This window comes from Macaca nemestrina, chromosome 4, assembly GCF_043159975.1.
Source record: "Macaca nemestrina isolate mMacNem1 chromosome 4, mMacNem.hap1, whole genome shotgun sequence".
Lineage (NCBI taxonomy): Eukaryota > Metazoa > Chordata > Mammalia > Primates > Cercopithecidae > Macaca > Macaca nemestrina.
This window is the reverse complement of record NC_092128.1, coordinates 186,665,598-186,687,850: the sequence shown is the minus strand read 5'-3', so window position 1 is coordinate 186,687,850 and position 22,253 is coordinate 186,665,598. Positions and strand designations below refer to the sequence as shown.

Genomic DNA, 22,253 nt, shown 5'->3' with positions numbered 1-22,253 from the left:
CATGAGAGTGACCTCTGGGTCATCCTCACTGCTACACTCCCACCAGTGCCATGACAGTTTACAAATGCCATGGCAACATCAGGAGGTTACCTTATATGGTCTAAACAGGGGAGGTGTGAATAATCCACCCCTTGTTTAGAATATCGTCAAGAAATAACCATAAAAATGGGCAACCAGCAGTCCTCAGGGCTGCTCTATGGAATAGCCATTCTCTTATTCCTCTACTTTCTTAATAAACTTGCTTTCACTTTACTCTGTGGACTTGCCCTGAATTCTTTTTTGCGAGAGATCCAAGAACCCTTTCTTGGGGTCAGGATTGGGACCCCTTTCCTGTAACAGTGTCAAGCAGGCCATGCTCTTAGAAGCTTATCCAGTTTCTGGTCTGGTCCTGCTTAGTCATCCTATGGCAGGACTTAGTCACACAGGGAGGTGTTGGGCACCACATCGCTGTGACACAGCCCACAGCGCACTGCACATCCACCGCTGACTGATCTGTCCGTCCGGGTGCCCATGCAGGATGAGTTTGATGTGACTCCTGCCACCATCTTGCTCTTGTGTGTTTCGAATGCTGCTGGGTTCTGAGCAGTTTTCCTTGTATTGCCCGACAGGCAAGTGCCCCGCGGGCCTCCCTCCCCGGCTCACTGGTTGTTTCCCTCTTTTTCTTCTTTTTTTCTCTTTTTTTTTTGAGACAGAATCTCACTCTGTCACCCAGGCTGGAGTGTAGTGGCGCGATCTCGGCTCACAGCAAGCTCCACCTCCCGGGTTCACGCCATTCTCCTGCCTCAGCCTCCTGAATAGCTGGGACTACAGGTGCCCACCAGCATGCCTGGCTAATTTTTTTTGTATTTTTAGTAGAGATGGGGGTTTCACCGTGTTAGCCAGGATGGTCTCGATCTCCTGACCTCATGATTCACCCGTCTCGGCCTCCCAAAGTGCTGGGATTATAGGCTTGAGCCACCGCGCCTGGTCTTCCCTCTTTTTCTTTCTTTTCTCCCCATACTTGCATACTTGCAGTAGGGGCTCCTTAACAGCAAACGTAGACGTATGAGAGGCATGTGTGAGTAAGGCGCACAGCCAGATGCAAGGGTGAATAGTCCATGCCCGGTCTCAGGCCTTTTTCCTTGGAAGCCACTGGCTTTTGGGAAATCCTCAAATAGAAATGTGAGAGTATTGGAATTCACGTTGCATGTTGCAACCTGAGTAGAAGTTTGCAGGATTTTGGATCTACCGGCAGCTTTTGGAAGAAGGCAGGGCTTGCAGTGGGAAAGAAAGGCAGCTGAAACACAAGCTCAGCAAACAGGGAGGACCTGAGGCCCGCTGGGACATCCTGCAACAGAGGGGTTTTGACCTCAGCGCACCATGTCAGCAGTTTTCCCACCAGGCAGAGCTCCCCGCAGCACCGCCTGCAGGTTCATGAACAGGGGGCTGGGATGGGGCCCGCAGACCCCGTCACCTATTGCTTGGGCTGAGACCCTCTGATGTCTAGAATTTAATTAACAACAAATTCCCATGAAACTCTTGCATAATGGAAACACAAACAACTAATTGGAACCAGGAACAGGTGTATTAGTCACCTGCTTACGAGTGTTAACAAGAAGCCCAAAAAAATCCCCAAGAAACCTGGATCAGCATGCTGAGGAAGAAGGCACACAGAAGAAAAATCAAGCAAGTGAGATTCTGAAATAGTTTAAGTTTCAAACTTTGATCCTTCTGAATGCAGATTTCAAATGTGAGTGATGTTCAAAGTCTCTGAGGTGCCCCCAGGTCTTGTCGTCCTTCATCCTTTCTTCCTTGTTGAAGTTCTTCCTTCTGAGGCAGAATTGGTGTAGAGACTGTGCATGGGCTAAAGTTGAGGACAGCAGGACACTTCCATGTTGCCTTGGGAGTGCTGCTTTTGACCTTCGTTACAGCAGGGCTTTGTTTGAAACGGAGTTTCGCTTCTGTCGCCCAGGCTGGAGTACAATGGCACAATCTCAGCTCACTGCAACCGCCTCCCAGGTTCATATGATTCTCCTGCCTCAGCCTTCCAAGTAGCTGGGATTACAGGCACCTGATACCATGCTCAGCTATTTTTTTTATTTTTTATTTTTAGTAGAGACGGGGTTCCATCATGTTGGCCAAGCTGGTCTCGAACTCCTGACCTCAGGTGATCCATCCGCTTTGGCCTCCCAAAGTGCTGGGATTACGGGCGTGAGCCACCATGCCCGGCCGACAAGCAGGTTTTTAAAGCAAAAGAGGGATAAGGAGCAGGCTGATACAAAGTTGTCTATCAGGAATTCTCATTGGTTTACAGAAATAATATTGATTAGTGATTGGCTATACATTGTATGGATTACAGTGTCCTGTGTGCAGCATTGTTAGGTTCACTTCAAGCTACTTGTGGTGAGAGGAACCAGTTTCCAGAGATGGTGACACAGGTCTAGGAGAAACAGCATGTGATTGCTGTCTTATTTTAATATCTCTCAGGGCTTGACAACTTAAAAGGGTTCGCTTTCGGCCAGGCGTGTTGGCTCACACCTGTAATCCCAGCACCTTGGGAGGCCAAGATGGGTAGATCACAAAGTCAGGAGTTCGAGACCAGCCTGGCCAACACCAACATGGTGAAAACCCGTCTCTACTAAAAATACAAAAATTAGCTGGATGTGGTGGCAGGCGCCTGTAATCCCAGCTACTCGGGAAGCTGAGGCAGGAGAATTGCTTGAATGCAGGAGGCAGAAGCTGCAGTGAGCCGAGATCTTGCCATTGCATTCCACCCTGGGCGACAAGAGCGAAACTCCATCTCAACAACAACAACAACAACAAAAAAAAAAAAAAGAAGAAGAAGAAGAAGAAGGCTGGGCGCAGTGGCTCATGCCTGTAATCCCAGCACTTTGGGAGACCAAGGCAGGCAGATCATGAGGTCAGGAGATCGAGACCATCCTGGTTAACATGGTGAAACCTCGTCTCTATTAAAAACACAAAAAAATAGCCAGGCGTGGTGGTGGGCCCCTGTAGTGCCAGCTACTTGGGAGGCTGAGGCTGGAGAATGGCGTGAACCCGGGAGGCAGAGCTTGCAGTGAGCCAAGATCGCACCACTGCACTCCAGCCTGGGTGACACAGCGAGACCGTCTTAAAAAAAAAAAAAAAGGGGGTTCACTTTTCTCAGATAAGAAATATTCATAATTTTTTTCTTTTTCATTCTCTAAGTGGGGAGACAAGATATTTAGTCTTTTTCCCTTGCCTTTAGTAAAATGAAAAACTCTGGCATCAAAGAATGGGAGGTAAAAGTCAGTATGGTTGGGCGTGATGGCTCATGCCCATAATCCCAGCACTTTGGGAGGCCGAGGTGGAACTGCCCAACAGGTTCTTACAGCCTGCTGTACAAAGGCGATGGCATTGCAGTAAAGAAAGTTAATTGCCGGGTGTGGTGGCTCACGCCTGTAATCCCAGCACTTTGGGAGGCCGAGGGGGGGTTCATCACCTGAGGTCAGGAGTTTGAGACCAGCCTGACCAACACGGTGAAACCTCGTCTCTACTAAAAATACAAAAATTAGCTGGGCGTGGTGATGCATGCCTGTAATCCCAGCTACTCGGGAGACTGAGGCAGGAGAATCGCTCGAACCTGGGAGGTGGAAGTTGCAGTGAGCCAAGATTGCGCCACTGCACTCTAGCCTGGGAGACAGAGGGAGACTCTGTCTCAGAAAAAAAAAAGTGAATTGATGTGAGGCTGGCCATGCCACAAGGGAGATGGAGTGGTTACTCAAATCAATCTCATCGCAGGCCTGAGGGTTAGGGTTTTTCTTTTCTTTTTTTTTTTTTTTTTTTTTTGAGACAGAGTCTCGCTGTGTCTCCCAGGCTGGAGTGCAGTGGCGTGATCTCGGCTCACTGCAAGCTCCGCCTCCCGGGTTCACGCCATTCTCCCGCCTCAGCCTCCCAAGTAGCTGAGACTACAGGCGCCCGCCACCACGCCCGGCTAGTTTTTTGTGTTTTTAGTAGAGACGGGGTTTCACCATGTTAGCCAGGATAGTCTCGATCTCCTGACCTCGTGATCCACCCGCCTCGGCCTCCCAAAGTGCTGGGATTACAGGCTTGAGCCACCGCGCCCGGCCGGGTTAGGGTTTTTCAAAGGTAGTTTGGGGGAAGGGGTTGGGGTGGCTAGGCAATGGGTGCTTGCTGCTGGCCGAGTGGGTCAGAGATGAAATCATGGGAAGCTGTCCTCTTGCACTGAGTTGCTTCTGGGGAGGAGCCACAGGAGCCACGGTCAGAACAGGTTCTGGACAGAGTTATAACTGAGCATTCAGCAGAAATAGAGTTACAGGCCGGGTATGGTGGCTCATGCCTGTAATCCCAACACTTTCGGAAGCCGAGGCGGGTGGATCACCTGAGGTCAGGAGTTCATAGACCAGCCTGGCCAACATAGTGAAACCCCGTCTCTATACAAAAATTACCTGGGCATGGTGGCACCTGTAATCCCAGCTACTTGGGAGTCTGAGGCAGGAGAATTGCTTGCACCTGGGAGGCAATGGTTGCAGCAGTGAGCCAAGATCACGCCACTGCACTCCAGCCTGGATAACAGCGAGACTCTGAAGAAAGAAAGAAAGAGACAGAGAGAGAGAAAGAGAGGAGGCGGGGAGGCAGGGAGAGAGGGAAGGAGGGGATAAGCAGGGAGAGAGGGAAGGAGGGGGGAGGCAGGGAGAGAGGAAAGGAGCGGGGAGGCAGGGAGACAGGGAAGGAGGGGGGAGGCAGGGAGAGAGGGAAGGAGGGGGAGGCAGGAGGGGGAAGGCAGGGAGAGAGGAAAGGAGGGGGAAGGCAGGGAGAGAGGGAAGGAGTGGGGAAGGCAGGGAGAGGGAAGGAGCGGGAGGCAGGGAGAGAGGGAAGGAAGGGGGGCAGGGAGACAGGGAAGGATGGGGGAGGCAGGGAGAGAGGGAAGGAGGGGGAGGCAGGAGGGGGGAGGCAGGGAGAGAGGGAAGGAGGGGGAAGGCAGGGAGAGAGGGAAGGAGTGGGGAAGGCAGGGAGAGGGAAGGAGCGGGAGGCAGGGAGAGAGGGAAGGAAGGGGGGCAGGGAGACAGGGAAGGATGGGGGAGGCAGGGAGAGAGGGAAGGAGGGGGAGGCAGGAGGGGGAGGCAGGGAGAGAAGGATGACTGAGTGTTCGTCAGGCTACACTTTAGCCCACTTCCTTCTGAGAGTCACGTAGCACTAGTGACCATCTGCAATCCCACTGTTCCTACAGATGGAATCTCTGACTTCAGAATCATGAGACTTTTGTTCTTTTGTTTAAGAACTGGCCGGGCGCGGTGGCTCAAGCCTGTAATCCCAGCACTTTGGGAGGCCGAGACAGGGGGGATCACGAGGTCAGGAGATCGAGACCATCCTGGCTAACACGGTGAAACCCCGTCTCTACTAAAAAATACAAAAAACTAGCCGGGCGAGGTGGCGGGCGCCTGTAGTCCCAGTTACTTGGGAGGCTGAGGCAGGAGAATGGCGTAAACCCGGGAGGCGGAGCTTGCAGTGAGCTGAGATCCAGCCACTGCACTCCAGCCCGGGCGACAGAGCGAGACTCTGTCTCAAAAAAAAAAAAAAAAAAAACTCCTTAAGATGTTTCAGATCCTTAATTCCAGGCCAACCAGCTTGAAGAGCCCCACAGAGGAAGTGAACCAGCATGAAAACACAGCTTCTTCAACCCCACCCCATGACTTCACCCTGCACGCCTCCACCCATCAGCGGCCCCCGCCCTCAGCCCACTCCAAATCCCTAAAAGTCCCCAGCCCCATACTCCTCAGGGAGGTGGATTTGAGGTCTCCTCTCAGTTACAGCCTCGTGGTCCAAACTGTCTGCTGCAAACCCTGGGTGGCAGTGTGCTGACTTCCCACACCCTGGGCAAGAGACCTGTCGTGGTCACACTCCTAGTGAGCCCCTCTTCCGGCTCCCAGGCCACAGCCTCCCTTAGGTGCACCTGAGCCTCCCCTTCCCATTCCAGGCTCTTCCCTGGCCCTGCCTCCGCCTGCTGAGGAATCTCGGTCAACACAAGAGAGGATGGCGACTCCCTTGTACAGCAAGCCCTGAATAAATGACCTTTTGTTCTCATGTGCGTGGGCTCTGTTTATTTCCACAGCTGTTATCCTCCTATTTGTACAATGGAGGCACCTAGGACCCGGTTCCAGCCTGGAGAGTGAGGATCCGACTCCAGGAGGCACCTCAGGACCAAAGGCCTCAAGGCCAACACCTTCCACAGCACAAGCCCCACAGAGCCGCAGGACCTGCACAGGCAGCGGACATCCCTTTCTCTTGACCATTTTTTCCTCTGATGCTTTGTTTTCCACATAGAAGAGTTTTCCATGTTCGTGGGGTCAAATCTGCCTTCACTCATTCAACAATGATGCAGGTCTCTGCCCAGCTCCCCCCAGGCTTCAACCACACCTGACTGCCTGAAGTGACAGACCAGGCTGTGCCCTGGCAGGTAAGGGAAAGGCCCCCACAACTCATTCATGGGCCGCTCCTGCTTGGGCCTTCTACCCAGGAGCGGACCAGTCCCCCTGAGGGACAGCCCTTGGGTGGGGTGTCTGGTCATTTTGAAGAGCCAATCACACCAATAGGTGCCTAGCACAGGCCCCACCCCCACCCCAAATAAGGCAAGCGACCCCTCCCTTTTCCAGGTGGTCCAGTCTAACACAAATCCTAAACCAAAGGGCCTAAGCCTGTCATCCCAGCACTTCGGGGTGTGGTGGCTCAAGCCTGTCATCCCAGCACTTCGGGGGATGGATCGATTTTAGCCTAGGAGTTCAAGACCAGCCTGGGCAACATAGTGAGACTCCATCTCTACAAAAACAGTTTTTAAAGAAATTAGGGGTGCAGGCCAGGCACAGCGGCTCATGCCTGTAATCCCAGCACTTTGGGAGGTCGAGGCAGGTGGATCACGAGGTCAGGAGATGGAGATCATCCTGGTTAACACAGTGAAACCCCATCTCTACTAAAAATACAAAAACTTAGCCAGGCGTGGTTGTGGGCGTCTGTAGTCCCAGCTACTCAGGAGGCTGAGGCAGGAGAATGGCGTGAACCCAGGAGGCAGAGCTTTCAGTGAGCCGAGACCGTGCCACTGCACTCCAGCCTCGGCGACAGAGCAAGACTCCGTCTCAAAAAAAAAAATTAGGGGTGTAGTGGCTCATGCCACTAATCCCAGCACTTTGAGAGGCCGAGGTGGACAGATCGCTCGGGAGTTCCAGACCAGTCTGGGAAACATGGTGAAACTCTCTGTATATGCGTGTGGTAGGGTGAGCCTGTTACTATAGCAGCTGAGGTGGGAAGATCGATTGAGCCCAGGAGGTCCAGGCTGCAGTGAGTTGTGATCAGGCCACTGTACCCCAGCCTGTCCAACAGAGCAAGACCCTGTCTAAAATTTAAAAAAAAAAAAAAAAAAAAAAGAACGAAAGAAAGAAAGAAAAAAAAGAGGTCAGGCTCGGTGACTCATGCTTGTAATCCCAGTACTTTGGGAGCCCAAGCCGGGTGGATCACGAGGTCAGGGTTCGAGACCATCCTGGCCAATATGGGGAAACCCCGTCTCTACAAAAAACACAAACATTAGCCGGGCGTGGTGGCGCGCTCCTGAAATCGCAGCTACTCGGGAGGCTGAGGCAGGAGGAACGCTTGAACCCGGGAGGCGGAGATTAGAGTGAGCCGAGATTGAGCCACTGCACTCCAGCCTGGGCGACGGAGCGAGACTCTGTCTCAAAAAGAAAAAAAAAAGAAAAAAGAAAAAAAAAAAAAAAAAGAAAAGGAAAAGAAAAAAGAAAAGAAATCCTAAAACTCAAATTCCAATTCCACCAGAGAACCCTGCCTTCTTCTCATCCCTCTGATCTACCCCCTGCCCCCACCCAGCCTGGGGCGCATGGGCGCGTCTCCTCCTCCCTGGGCCCCTCTGTCCACCCGCTTCAGCCTTCAGTGTCCTGGGTCACAAGCGGTGATGTCCACAGCAGCCAGCACACCTGCTCCCGCAGGGCCGGAACCCCTGACCCCTGTAGCGCTGCGCCCACCCCACCCGTGCCCTCCCTCGTGCGCGGCCCGGACCCCGCCACACTGCAGGACGGCTCCCCCTCCGACTGCCCCTCCCCATGGTCCCACCCTGCGCGCCCAACCCACCGGCGACACCTGGCCGCGCCCCCGCCCCAGTCCTTGTGACTCGGCGCCTGGAAAGACCACACCAACCCCGGGAGGGGGGCGCTGCTTCCCGACACCGGCCCTGGGCGCGGAGACGGAGCCCGCGGAGCGTGGTAGCCAGGCTCCCAGCCCCGCGCCCCTCCCTGCGCCCCGCCCCGCGCGCCCCTTATTGCGGGGCCACCGCGACCCCGCAGGGGACGCCCAAGCCAAGGTCCCCCCTCCCCGCGCCTTGGTTCCGCCCGCGTGTCACGTGACCGCAGCGCCTACTTGAGCAGAGGAGCCGCCGCGTCCCGTCGCCGAGTCCCCTCGCCAGGTTCCCTCCGTCGCCGCCAAGATGATGTGCGGGGCGCCCTCCGTCGTGCAGCCGGCCACCGCCGAGACCCAGGACATCGCTGACCAGGTGGGTGGGCCCCGGGGACGGGGCCGGCCCGGGGTCCCGCCTGAGCCTCAGGGCGAGGCCGCGGCTCCTGGAGCGGGAGAAGCCACTTCGGCCCCGCTGCGCACCTGGGCGGGCGGGTTCGGTCCTGGACCCCCGGGCTGGCGGGGCTGTGGCCGTGAGAGGCCTCCCTCCGCTCGGGCGCTGCGCGCGAGTGTGCAGGGGAGGGGGTCGCGCCTGGGTCGGCGCTGGGGAGACACTGGGCTCCGCTGAATACAGCAAGAGCGAGTGGCAACTGATAGCCCCGGAGCAGGGTGCGGTCCCTGGATGGACAATCCCTGAGGGGAAACCCCAGGCATGAGGCGCTTCAGGTGATCGGGCGTCGCCGGCGATGGCGCAGGTGAGCAGCCGGCTCCAAACTTCACGGTGACCCGATAGCAAGCGGGTGGGGAGGGTCTGGCCAAACGGACTCAGCCAGGCTTCTTGCTAAAATTGGATTTTACAAGGAAGTGCGCAGGTGGCCTAGGCGCTTCAGGAGCCCGACTACAGTTTGGCCAAGCAAGAATCTTTGTCAATATCTTCAACTAGTTCAGGCAAATATCATGAGAGAGTGCAAGAGGTCCCCAGCGATAAGGCACGTGGGTTAAAACTTAAGCGTATCTGCACAAAGGTCTACAGGTTTCTTTACACGCTTCTGATTCTAACACTGTTTCAAACTGTAAGTCTAAATAAAAAGCTAAAACACACAAAGAAACAAGATAAAAACCGGGCTGGGTTGCAGAGGGCAACCTTCCCTGTGCCTCGGTTTCCTCGCCTGTAAAATGGACGTCCTGTTGCTTTGCACCTTCCAGAGGATTCTAGAGGGGCTTCAGTGAGCAGGTCCTCTGCAGGAAGCCCCTCCGGGAGCACAGGCCGGGCCCGCCTCCCTGTCATAGTTGGTGACCAAGTGGATGCCCCAAGCAGGAACAGGTCCAGGCGATGCTGAGGCCTGGGTTTTTTGTTTTTTGTTTTTGAGACGGAGTCTCACTCTGTTGCCCAGACTGGAGTGCAGTGGCGCAATCTGGGCTCCCTGCAACCTCCACTTCCCAGGTTCGAGAGATTCTCCTGCCTTAGCCTCCTGAGTAGCTGGGATTACAGGCATGCACCATCATGCCCGGCTAATTTTTGTATTGTTAGTAGAAACGGGGTTTCACCAGATTGGCCAGGCTAGTCTTGAACTCCTGACCTCAAGTAATCTGCCCGCCTCAGCCTCCCAAAGTGCTGGGATTACAGGTGTGAGCCACCATGCCCAGCCGAGGCCTGTTTTTGTTTTGTTTTTGTTTTCTTTGAGACAGAGTCTCGGTCTGTTGCCTAGGCTGGAGTGCAGTGGCATGATCTCAGCTCACTGCAACCTCTGCCTCCTGGGTTCAAGCTATTCTCTTGCCTCAGCCTCCCAAGTAGCTGGGATTACAGGTGCCCGCCACCTCACTCGGCTAGTTTTTTGTATTTTTAGTAGAGACGGGGTTTCGCCATGTTGGCCAGGCTGGTCTGGCCTGTGTTTTGAGTAAGGAGAGGAAAAAGGAAACAAATTTATTTTCCTTTATTTTTATTTATTTATTTATTGACACAGGGTCTTGTTCTGTCACCCAGGCTGGAATGCAGTGGCACAGCCTTGACCTCCCGGGTTCAAGCGATTCTCCTGCCTCAGCCTCCTGAGTAGCTGGGACTACAGGTGCACGCCACCACGCCTGGCTAATTTTTGTATTTTTAGTAGAGTCGGGGTTTCACCATGTTGCCAGGCTAGTCTCAAATTCCTGGGCTCAAGCGGCCCTCCAGCTTCACCCTTCCACAGTGCTGGGATTGCGGGGGTGAGCCCCGCCCAGCCTTCTTTCTCACTGGGACTGCAGGTGTGAGCCCTGCCCAGCCTTCTTTCTCCTTTTATCTTTCCTCCCCTCTGCTGCTTCCTGAATGTGATCAGCCCACAGCCTCATCACTCAAGGGTTTTTGACCATCCGACTGCGGGAAGAAGGGCAGAATGAGTCAGTCTCATGACACCTTTGGAAATGAGGCATTTTTGTCCGGCCGGTGCCTGCCCAGGCTGCTTGTGGGAGCCGCACCTGGAAAAGTGGTTCCTCTCCCCGACAGCCACTCATAGAAGCCTACCCAGCTCTTCCTTACCCGTTTCCTGGCTTTCCAGGCCTAAGACATCCCGCATTGTCACCCACTCTGAACTTCGAATGAGTTCTTGTTGCAGCCAGGAGAAAAGAGTCCCTGTCTCAAAAGTGACCTGAGTGGGCCCAGCCATGGCTACTGGGAGGGGCGTTAAGGCAGGCGTATGAACCAGGCAGCCCATTTGCCGGGTGGTCTCTAAGGAAGGGCGGGAGGGAGGGGCAGGGGTGCTTCCTGGACACCCCCTAGTCGGGCCCTGTCTTACCGACTCCTTATGGGAGCGCTCGGGCTGAGTGTTCCTATCATACTTTGCAGACAAGGAAGGTGGAGACCAGAGCCTGGCTTGAGCCCTAAGGCCAGCAGAGTTCCTCATTCTGTGCCACTGCATGGGGGACCCTCCCCCAGAGCCACCCCTGCGCCTTCGCAGCCCGTCTGCCCCACTGTCGACACCCCCGACACAGGTGACTGGTCGGTCACTTGCGGCTTTCTAACTCATCCTGCCTTTCAGGGCTCCCCCAGTGAGAGGCCGGCCCCTGCTGCTCCCTGTCAGCGGCGTCAGTGCCCACGTCAGTGCCCACGCTGCACAGGCGGCCTGGCCTGGAACCAGCACCTCCACGGTGCACAGCCTCCTCCACAGCCTCCTGGGGGTTTCCCTGCCATGCCCTGCAGACTTTGCTGCTCCTGCTCCCGAAACAGCAAAGAGAGGGGCCAGTGCTCATCCTCCCATGCCCTGGGGTGGGTCTGTGGGCGAGACCCAACCTGAGCCCTCAGTGACTGGGGGTGAGGGCTGCCACACTGGTGTGTCCCCGCAGGCCCACTGGACATTGCTGGGAGAGGGGCACACAGCTTGGTCTCCAGACACAGGTAGCCACTGTGCCCATGCAGCGAGAAGCATGGCGACCTTGAGCAGAGAACATGGGGGGCAGGAGGGCACCTTCCCTTCCCCACCTCCCCAGCCTTTCCTGCCAGGGCCCCAGGCCTCTCTTCTCCAGCCTGTCCCAGCAAAGGCCCTCCCTGGCGCTGGGAGGTGGTGGGGCCTTGGGCCAGGTTGCCCTGGTGGCTCCGCTACCGGTAATACTGGGTGACTCCCTTTCTTTCCCAACTGGTGTGCTTCCTGCCACTTCCTTTTTGTTTGTTTGTTTTGAGATGGAGTCTTGCTCTCTTGCCAGGCTGGAGTGCAGTGGTGCGATCTCAGCGATCACTGCAACCTCCACCCCCCAGGTTCAAGCGATTCCCCTGCCTCAGCCTCCTGAGTAGCTGGGGCTACAGGCGTGCGCCACCACGCCCGGCTAATTTTTTGTGTTTTAGTAGAGACGGGGTTTCACCATGTTGGCCAGGATGGTCTTGATCTCCTGACCTCGTGATCCACCTGCCTCAACCTCCCAAAGTGCTGAGATTACAGACGTGAGCCACTGTGCCCGGCCCGTTTTTTTTTTTTTTTAAACTAAACCCCTAATTCTCTGGGACCGGCTTCGTCACTCCGGTACACTCTTGTGCTTACCCGTTAACCTAGGCAGCAGCCAGAGCACTTTTTTTTTTTTTAAGACAGGGTCCCACCATATCTCCCAGGCTGGGCTGCAGTGGTGCAGTCATCGCTCACGGTAACCTCGGACTCCAGGACCCCAGCGATCCACCTCAGCCTCTCCAGTAGCTAGGATCACAGACGCATGCCACCACATCTGGCTGATGTTATTTATTTATTTTTTATTTTATTTTATTTTTTTTGAGACGGAGACTTGCTCTGTCTCCCAGGCTGGAGTGCAGTGGCAGGATCTCGACTCACTGCAAGCTCCGCCTCCCAGGTTCACACCATTCTCCTGCCTCAGCCTCCCGTGTAGCTGGGACTACAGGCGCCCGCCACCGCGCCTGGCTAGTTTTTGTATGTTATTTATTTTTCAGAGATGGAGTCTCCAACTCCAGGGCTCAAGCAATCCTCTGGCGTTGGCCTCCCAAAGTTTTGGTGTCACAGACAGAAACCACTGTGCCTGACCCCAGAGTACTTTTAAACTACGTTAGATTTAATTGTTTTTTTTTTTTTTTTTTGAGATGGAGTCTCACTCTGTTGCCCAGGTTGGAGTGCAGTGTCGCAGTCTCGGCTCACTGCAACCTCTGCCTCTCGGGTTCAAGCGATTCTCCTGCATCAGCCTCTCAAGTAGCTGGTACTACAGGTGTGAGCCAGCACACCCAGCTAATTTTTATATTTTTAGTAGAGATGGAGTTTTGCCACATGGGCAGGGGTGGTCTCGAACTCCAAAGTGATCCGCGTCCTGGGCCTCTCAAAGTGGTGGGATTACAGGTGTGAGCCACCACACCTGGCCTTTTTTTTTTTTTTTTTTGAGACGGAGTCTCGCTGTGTCTCCCAGGCTGGAGTGCAGTGGCGCGATCTCGGCTCACTGCAAGCTCCGCCCCCTGGGTTCACGCCATTCTCCCGACTCAGCCTCCCAAGTAGCTGGGACTACAGGCGCCCGCTACCACGCCCGGCTAATTTTTTTGTATTTTTAGTAGAGACGGGGTTTCACCGTGTTAGCCAGGATAGTCTCGATCTCCTGACCTCGTGATCCACCCGCCTCGGCCTCCCAAAGTGCTGGGATTACAGGCTTGAGCCACCGCGCCCGGCCTGGCCTTTTTCTTTGAGACAGAGTCTCACCGTGTTGCCCAGGCTGGAGTGCAGTGGTGTGGTCTCAGCTCACTGCAACCTCTGCTTCTGGGGTTCAAGTGATTCTTCTGCCTCAGCCTCCCAAGTAGCAGGGACTACAGGCACCTGCCACCACACCCTGCTAATTTTCCTATATTTAGTAGAGACAGGGTTTCGCCATGTTGGCCATGCTGGTCTCGAACTCTTGACCTCAAGTGATCCACCCACCTCAGCTTCCCAAAATGCTGAGATTACAGGCATGAGCCACCCTGCCTGGCCCAATTTAATTTTCTTTTTTTAGATGGAGTTTTGCTCTTGTTGCCCAGGCCGGAGTACAGTGGCTTGATCTCGGCTCACTGCAGCCTCCGCCTCCCAGGTTCAAGTGATTCTCTTGCCTCAGCCTCGCGAGTAGCCGGGATTACAGGTGCTCACCACCACGCCCAGCTAATTTTTGTATTTTTAGTAGAAACGGGATTTCACCATTTGGCTAGGCTGGTCTCAAACTCCTGACCTCAAGTGATCCGCCTACCTCAGCCTCCCAAAGTTCTGGGATTACAGCCTTGAGCCACCGTACCCGACTGGAACTGTTTTTTTCTACTTTATTATTAGGCTAACAGTTAAAATGTCCCTTCAGTTGTAAGAGACAATTGTGTGAAGAGCCAGTGTCAGAATCGTGTGTGTGTGCACGTGCGTGCAAGTTACTCCAGCAGGAGGGAATCCAAGAAGCCGCTGAGACATCCTCATGTCCCCTCTGCCTAGGTGAGGTCCCAGCTTGAAGAGAAGGAAAACAAGAAGTTCCCTGTATTTAAGGCCGTGTCGTTCAAGAGCCAGGTGGTCGCGGGGACAAACTACTTCATCAAGGTACAGTGTGGCGTGGGAGGGCCCGCCCCAAACGGGTGCTGGTAGAAAGCCGCCTGCGCAGGCCTGGGCTCTGTGGTCTCAGGTGCTGGTGCACCCTGTGGCTGCCCCCTGAGATGAGCATCCTACTGTGTGTGTCCATCGGCCTTTCAGGAGGACTGGGGCTTCCGGAGAGCTAAGAACCCTAAGGGATGTGGGGTGCAAGGCGTCCGCTGCACCTGCAGGAGAAGACAGGCTTGTCAGCCGGCTGCGAATGACCTGGAGGGATGCAGCAAGGTGACTCGGGATCAGAGGCTCCTCTCACTCCACTCTCTTCCCAGGTGCACGTTGGCGACGAGGACTTCGTACACCTGCGAGTGTTCAAATCTCTCCCTCAAGAAAACAAGCCCTTGACCTTGTCTAACTACCAGACCAACAAAGCCAAGCACGACGAGCTGAGCTATTTCTGATCCTGACTTTGGACAGGACCCTTCAGCCAGAAGACTGATAATTAAAGTGATCCTCCGTGGACCAGAGCATGCACTTGTGATCCTAAAATAAGCTTCATTTCCGGGCTGTGCCCTTGGGGTGGAGGGGGCGGGATTCAGCAGCTGCTCTTGCATTTCTCTTCCTAAATTTCACTGTGTTGATTTCTTTCCTTCCCAATCAGTGATCTTAATTACTTTCAAAATATTTTCAAAATAGATATATTTTTAAAATCCTTACAGATTGCCTCCTTTGTTTTGGATTTTTTTTCTTCGTCTGAACCACGCTGGGCAGGTCCTTCCCCTCGGGGGCATGGAGGCCGGGGAGATTGCCCGGCTCACACAGCAAGCGGGTGGTGGACCCAGGATTCACACCTTGCCGCTCTGGCCCGCGTTCCTAACCACCATCTTTGCATGTTGTTGCTTTGACTCTAGGTCCTGGCCCCAAGCCTCAGTTTCTCCCATAAAATAAGAGTGTGAGTAAATCCAATTCCACAGCGTAACTGGCTCCAGATCTCAGATACATTCACACACTTTATGCTCCAGTACAGAGAGGCAGCAACACTGTCGTGCACGTGCGGAATAGCCTGCAGCCTCACCGAGCGCCCTGCGATGCGGGAGGCTTCCCGTGGAGCCATGTGGGCTGCTAAAGGGAGGTATCTTAGGAGAGTGTGTCTATTTAAAAAACGCCGCCTAGTTTTCAACAGGGATTACTTCCCATTCGTGGAATCGGCCCAGTGGCTTCCCACCTGTGATGCTGTGTTAAACAGGACAGAAGAGGGAGCATCATACATGATAAGAGCTAAGACTAGGGGTGAAAGTCTCTGTGCACCGGGGTCATAATGTGAGTGTATTCCTGAGGGTGTCCTGAGCTGCACTTTGCTTCCAAGGTGTCCGACAGCGTACGCCAGAACTGCTGCCGTGGGATTCAGGCTGTCCAGATCAGAGGGCGGTAAAGACTAAGGAGGGATCTACCTGTGAGTCCACAGAGCTTTGAAAGTGACGATAGAAAACTCTGAATCAGGCTGGGCGCGGTGGCTCACACCTGGAATCCCAATACTTTGGGGGGCCAACGTGGGTGGATCACTTTGAGGTCAGGAGTTCTAGGCCAGCCTGACCAACATGGTGAAACCCTGTCTCTACTAAAAATAGAAAAATCAGCTGGGTGTTGTGGCAGGCGCCTATAACCCCAGCTACTTGGGAGGCTGAGACAGGAGGAACACTTGGACCCAGGAGGTGGAGGTTGCAGTGAGCCAAAGTTGCACCACTGCACTCCATCCTGGGTGACAAAGTGAGATCCTATCTCCAAAAAAAAAAAAAAAAAGGAAAAAAAGAAAACTTAGAATCATGGACTGTGTATTCTGTACTCTTAACATGAATTCTGAGAATAAGCTTTTATAACATGCAAAACGGAATCAAGCAGTTTTGCATTGAAAGGAAAACCCGAGGTATTTCCCACTTGAGAACTTCCAGTGGGAGGCAGGTGGGGGAGGTGCCATTTAGGGTGCCACACAGCGGTAGAGCCATCCCCAACAGGAAGGTAGCGGGTGTCTGCAGGAGCAGTGACCAGGAACTCCTATGGGGCACCTGGGTTGGGGGAAGCTGGATTTAGGGTTAGAAGCTTGTATGTAAACAGGAAATACCAACGTAAAACAGAAAATAAAAGATGTAATTAATGCTGTGGTCTGGTTTAAACACAGGTTGACAAAGGGATCAAAATTATTTCTGTGGCTGGGTGCGCGTGGCTCACGCCTGTAATCCCAGCACTTTGAGAGGCTCAGGTGGGCAGATCACTTGAGGTCAGGAGTTCGAGACCAGCCTGACCAACATGGTGAAACCCCATCCCTACTGAAAAAAAATAAAATAAGGCCGGGCACGGTGGCTCACGCCTGTAATCCCAGCACTTTGGGAGGCCGAGGCGGGTGGATCATGAGGTCAGGAGATCGAGACCACGGTGAAACCCTGTCTCTACTAAAAATGCAAAAAATTAGCTGGCGTGGTGGCGGGCGCCTGTAGTCCCAGCTACTCGGGAGGCTGAGGCAGGAGAATGATGTGAACCCGGGAGGCGGAGTTTGCAGTGAGCTGAGATTGCACCACTGCACTCCAGCCTGGGTGATAGAGTAAGACTTCGTTGCAAAATAAAATAAAATAAAATAAAATACAAAAAATTAGCCGGGCAGGGTGGCAGGTGTCTGTAATCCCAGCTACTCAGGAGGCTGAGGCAAGAGAATAGCTTGAACCCAGGAGGCAGAGGAGGTTGCAGTGAGCCGAGAATGTACCACTGCACTCCAACCTGGGTGACAGAGTAAGACTCCGTCTCTCTCTATATATACATTATTTATATGAAGTTGTCAATTTCATCCACATGCTGTCGTCTGCTTCCTTAGGAGCATCGGCAGCAGCAGCTTGGAAATCTGATGAATTTCACTACCCGCTGACGAAAGTCCCTTGTTACCGAACCCACTGCTGGTTCAACCCTGCCCTCTGAGAGTGCGTTAGGAGCTCTGATATGGTTTGGCCGTGTCTCCACCCAAATTTCATCTTGAATTGTAGCTCCCATAATCCCATGTCATGGGAGGGACCCGGTGGGAGGTCCCTGAATCATGGAGGTGGTTACCCTCATTGCTGTTCTCGTGATAGTGAGTGAATCCTCGTGAGATCTGATGGTTTTATAAGGGGCTTTCCCCCCTTTTGCTTGGCACTTCTCCTTCCTGCCACCATGTGAAGGAGGATGTGTTTGCTTCCCTTTCCGCCATGATTGTAAGTTTCCTGAGGCCTCCCCAGCCATGCTGAACGGTGAGTCGATGAAACCTCTTTCCTTTATAAATTATACAGTCTCGGACTTTATTAGCAGCATGAGAATGGGCTAATACAGGAGCTCAAAGTGGGTGAGGCACGTGGTAAGGGAAGAATGAAGTCAGCTTGGACTCCCGTGGGGCTCACAGCATGGGGGCGGTGACTGTCACTGTCATGGATGTGAAACTTTACCAAGTGCCCTAAGGAAGGCTCCTGTTGGAGGTAAATGGGGATCTGACAGAGATGCAGAAGGCTTCTGGGCAGAGACCATGCCCAAGTTCAGACCTGAAGCTTAAGGAGGAGCCAGAGGCCGAGGCAGGTGAGACTGTCCTGGTGCTAGCAGCAGAGTGGGGACTCCAGGTTGGGCAAAAGCATGGCGCCTTCTGGGAGGCAGCCTCATAGCCACGACGTCACGGCAGCTGCCCTGGAGGAGCCCTGGGTCCTGGGACAGAGCCCCGGTTGTGCCCAGCAGTCTGGAGGGCAGGACGGGCTACCCTGAATGAATTAAGACACTGGATCCCCAGGACCCTGACGGCTCAGGTCCTTCCCCATCCTGGCACATGAACCAGAAAACAGGTCTACGTGCTGGGACCTGCCATGAGCCACTTCCCCTCCAGACCCCCGAGAGCCAGAAAGACAACGTGAAGGTCTTACTCATGGTTCGTTCAGGCATGGTTCCCCAAAACTGTTTGCCTCGGCAATGTTAAAAATGGCTTGAGCTTTGGGAGGCTGAGGTGGGAGGATCACTTGAGCTCAGGAGTTTGAGACCAGCCTAGGCAACATAGTCTCTACATCTCTACATACAAAAAATAAAAAATTAGTCAGGTTTGGTGACACACACTTGTAGTCCCAGGCTAAGGTGGGAAGATCATATCATTTGAACTGGGAGGTCGAGGCTACAGTGAGCCATCATCACACCACTGAACTCTGGCCTGGGTGACAGACAGAGATCCTGTCTTGAAAATAATAATAATAAATAAATAAATGAAAATGGCACAGGGCAGCAGAAGCCTACAACCCCCTCCCAGGGCAGCCCCTCTCCTGCAGTCCGCCCTGCAGACTGGGCGCCTGCTCAAGTCACGGGTAGGACAGGAAGGTGGAGGGGTGGGTGTGCAATGTCCAGAATGTGCAGGAGCCCAGGACGGCCTGGCCTGAGCTCCCTGTTTGTAATGCGGGCCCCGTCCTGAAAGGGAACACTGCTTCCACACACTGGACACCAAACGCTGCTTGGGTTGCCCCTGGGAGTGCTGCCTGTTTCCACTGGGGCCCCGGCCGATATAAATGCATGGAGCAGATGCTAGGCAAGGAACCACCCCACGCTGAAAGCCCAGACCCTCACTCTAAAGCTCCTGAGGCAGGCATGGTCCCTGGGCTGGGCAGGCAGCTGTGGGTCCCTAGTCCGCTGTCACTCACTCTTGAGTGACGGTGTCATCTTGGTTGGGTCTCCCACCCTCCACCCAGAATTCTCAGCGAGCATCACTTTTCCCAGAGCTGGTAGGTTGTTGTTGTTTGTTTGTTTGTTTGAGATGGAGTTTCACTCTTATCACCTGGGCTGGAGTGCAGTGGTGTGATATTGGCTCACTGCAAACTCTACCTTCCGGGTTCAAGTGATTCTCCTGCCTCAGCCTCCTGAGTAGCTGGGATTACAGGCACCTGCCACCATGCCTGGCTAATTTTTGTATTTTTAGTAGAGACGGGATTTCACCATGTTGGCCAGGCTGGTCTTGAACTACTGACCTCAGGTGATCCACCCACCTTGGCCTCTCAAAGTGCTGGGATGCCAGGCGTGAGCCACCGCTCCAGGCCTGGTTTTTGGTTTTTGTGAGACAAGGTCTCACTGTTGCCCAGGCTGGAGTGCAGTGGGGCCGTGATGGCTTACTGCGGTCTTGACCTCCCCTAGCTCAGGTGATCCTCCTGCCTCAGCCTCCTGAGCAGCTGGAACTACAGGTGCATGCCACCTCGTTCTGCTAATTATTTGTGTTTTCTGTAGCAACGGGGTTTTGCCATGTTGCCTAGGCTGGTCTTGAACTCCTGAGCTCAAGTCATCCACCCACCTCAGCCCCAAAATGTGGTGGGATTACAGGCATGAGCTGCCGCACCCAGGGCCTGCAGGTTTTGCTGGCCTTGTGTTCCCCATCTGGCAGAACAGGGCAGCCAAGCTGTGTGTTAGCTGAGGTTCTGTCTGTGCAGAGACGGTCTGGGGGGGAGCCAGGCAAAGCCAACAGTATCCTTACCCGCCCAGAGAAGCTGGGAGATGCCACCACAGCCTCACTTAGCCTCTCCTCTAACCGCTGTCAGGAAATGTGCGTTATGAAGCAGGGCCAATTGATGGAGATGAGATTAGATTTGCACTAGACTAGAGACAGAATAACATAATTGGATGCAAATTGTGCATGAGAGAAAATTGTAGGCTTGAGTAATCTAATCATTCCACCACCAGGTAGAGCATCTAAGATGTTCTAATTGAGCTGCCCAGAAGCAGTGTTAATTCCCATTTTCTATCCCACAAAAGGCAGGGTCAGGACTTGAGCATTTGGAAGCTCAGAGCTCCGCGAGCCCTCCACGGCACAACCAGCCCCTGGTTGGGCACCGTCCCTGACCATCGACTGAGCTCACACTCATTCCTTTCCAGGTCGTCTCTCCCTCCTCCCCCCTTCCCACATCTGAATGTCCTTGTGTCAGGCACTCTGCAGGTCTGCTTGCAGAGCGAGGCAGGCATGGCCCCTCTCCAAGAGGCTTACAGTGTCAAAGGTGGCCAGAGATGGGCCGGGCCTTCCCTGCCCAGATCCTTCTCCCCACCTCCCTTAAGGGCAAGAAAAACTAGAATTTCCCACAGATGGAAAAGACACACTTCCCAGGCTCCTCTGCAGCACATGTAGGACACACTTCCCAGGCTCCTCTGCAGCACGTGTAGCCACACCAGGGGATGCTGACGCAGGGCCAGATCAAGGAGCCGTGCTGAGCCGTGGCAGGGACATTGGGATCTGGGGCCAGGGAGCGTCATGGACAACGTGCAGGGCAGAGAGAGCTACGTGTGCCGGAGCTGCCTTTAGAGAAAGCTGACTGCAGGGCTGACTGCGGGGGTGGGGAGCGGGTGAGCCCCTAAGAGCCAGCTGGAAGGACAAGAGGGGGCTCAGCTCTGCTCTAGAGGCTGCTGCCCGGCCTGGGAGCAGTGGGAGGTGCCATTCAGACTGAGCAGAGCCGACTGGGCCACCGTTGGCCCCTCTTCCTTCCCCATTCTGCCCCATGGCTGCGCGCACCTTTGTGCTCCTTAAGAGCGAGAAAATCACAGGACACAGATCCTAAGGGCTGCTGCGTCATGCCTGCCTGGCCTTGTGTGTCTGGGTCCGGCCCTGAGCCCAGGGATAAGGAAGAATTGCAGCCTGAATGAATGTACGACTGGCTAAATGTGGCCGGCCTCTGCGCCCACACTCCAGGAGTGCACATGTACTTGACGGAGTTTCTGGCATAGGCAGGATGACCTCTTTTGGGAGTACAGGGTGTGGTCTCAGTCAGGGGCCCCCTCCATGGTCTGACCACAGCCCTGGCCAGAGCGCTGCCGACGCAGCCTTGCCCAGGAGTATGTCGTGAGGTCTGGGTATGACACAGTGTCAAGGCGGAGGGGGTCTGTCGAGAGGCCAAGATGCTGGTGGGGTCAGTGGCAGCCAGAGACGTAGACAGACGGAGCTCAGGGACGGTGGGGCCTGGCCCCCTCTCTGGATGGAGAGACCACGGTCTCTATCAGAAACTAGGGTGCCAGCAGGGGAGGGAGTGCAGCCTGTGTCATTTCCATATGGAAACTCGAGGCAGGGCCCAGGGAAGCACATTTCAGGGCTACAAGTAGGAGACAGGGAAGAAGGCAAAGGACTCGCGACTCCCACTCAGGGAAGGACCAGCGTCCGTGTCCCGGCTCCAGGAAGGGTGGCACCGAGGCAGGGAAGGTCACAGGGGCAGAGCTCAGGGTGGCCTCAGAACACTGGGGCACAGAGCGTGCATGGGGGCCCCATCCCCTCCACAGGGGAAAGTGAAGACTGGACCCTCAGAGGCCACAGTCAGGCCGGCCTCGGGGTCGCTGTGCTGCTCCTGAGAGTAACAAGGGCGTGAAGAACTAGATGTCTGGACACATCTGTGTGTGTGTGTGTGCATGTCCACGCATGTGTGCCTGTGTGTCTGCGTAGTGTGTATTCGTGTGTGCGTGCCCGTGCGTCCACGTGTGCATGTGCGTCCGCATGTATATGTGTGCGTTCGCCTGTGCGTGCATGCATCTGCATGTGTGTGTGCGTCTGTGTGTGCATCTGCATGTGTGTGTGCCTGCATGTATGCATGTGTGTGCATGTGTGTGCCCGCAAAGCTCCCATGTACAAACACAGAGAGGGCAGTGAGGAGGCCGCACACACAACTGCTCTCTGGGGACCGTGGGTGTGAACTCACAGCCACTAGCTTAGCGTGTGGCCCCAGCCTTCTGCGTCACTTTCACACTGTTCAGGGAAAACCAACCAGGTGGTGTCTGTGTAAACAGCACAGCCGGGCAGCCTGGTCCTCCCAGTGAACTCAGGGACTCGGCCCGGCTCCGAGGGAGGCCTATGATGCTGGGTCCGTGGAAAGCGGGTTTCAGCCAGGCCATTCATCAAGACCTGTGCAGTCTTGGGAATCCCATCCGACCCCCAAGAGCCTGTAAAATGGGGGCATCATCCTGGTGTTGCTGGCTTGGCTACTGACACCCGAGCATGCCCAGGGCACCCAAGGCGTGAGCCTGCTCGCACCCCCAGGCCCTCCCCTTTCACAGAAACCTTTCCCGAGCCTGTTCAGTCCTCTCTTCCTTGTGGGGGTCACAGGAGCTCAGGAA

The 22,253-nt window shown here is 54.6% G+C and overlaps 1 protein-coding gene across 1 annotated transcript; it reads left to right on the top strand.

Annotated features, from left to right (window-relative positions):
- Positions 1–8,378: 8,378 nt before the first annotated feature.
- Positions 8,379–14,851, top strand: LOC105472555 (cystatin B). The gene is made up of 3 exons (XM_011725925.3): positions 8,379–8,530; positions 14,049–14,150; positions 14,468–14,851. The coding sequence occupies exons 1-3, from the start codon at positions 8,465–8,467 to the stop codon at positions 14,594–14,596; spliced, it is 297 nt and encodes a 98-aa protein (XP_011724227.1). The 5' UTR covers positions 8,379–8,464; the 3' UTR covers positions 14,597–14,851.
- Positions 14,852–22,253: the final 7,402 nt, after the last annotated feature.

Bases quoted from the DNA above. Each gene is read 5' to 3' on its own strand.
- LOC105472555 (XM_011725925.3), top strand. From the start codon at position 8,465: ATGATGTGCGGGGCGCCCTCCGTCGTGCAGCCGGCCACCGCCGAGACC. The intron at 8,531-14,048 runs GTGGGTGGGCCC...CCCTCTGCCTAG, and splicing joins CCCAGGACATCGCTGACCAG to GTGAGGTCCCAGCTTGAAGA. The intron at 14,151-14,467 runs GTACAGTGTGGC...CTCTCTTCCCAG, and splicing joins GGACAAACTACTTCATCAAG to GTGCACGTTGGCGACGAGGA.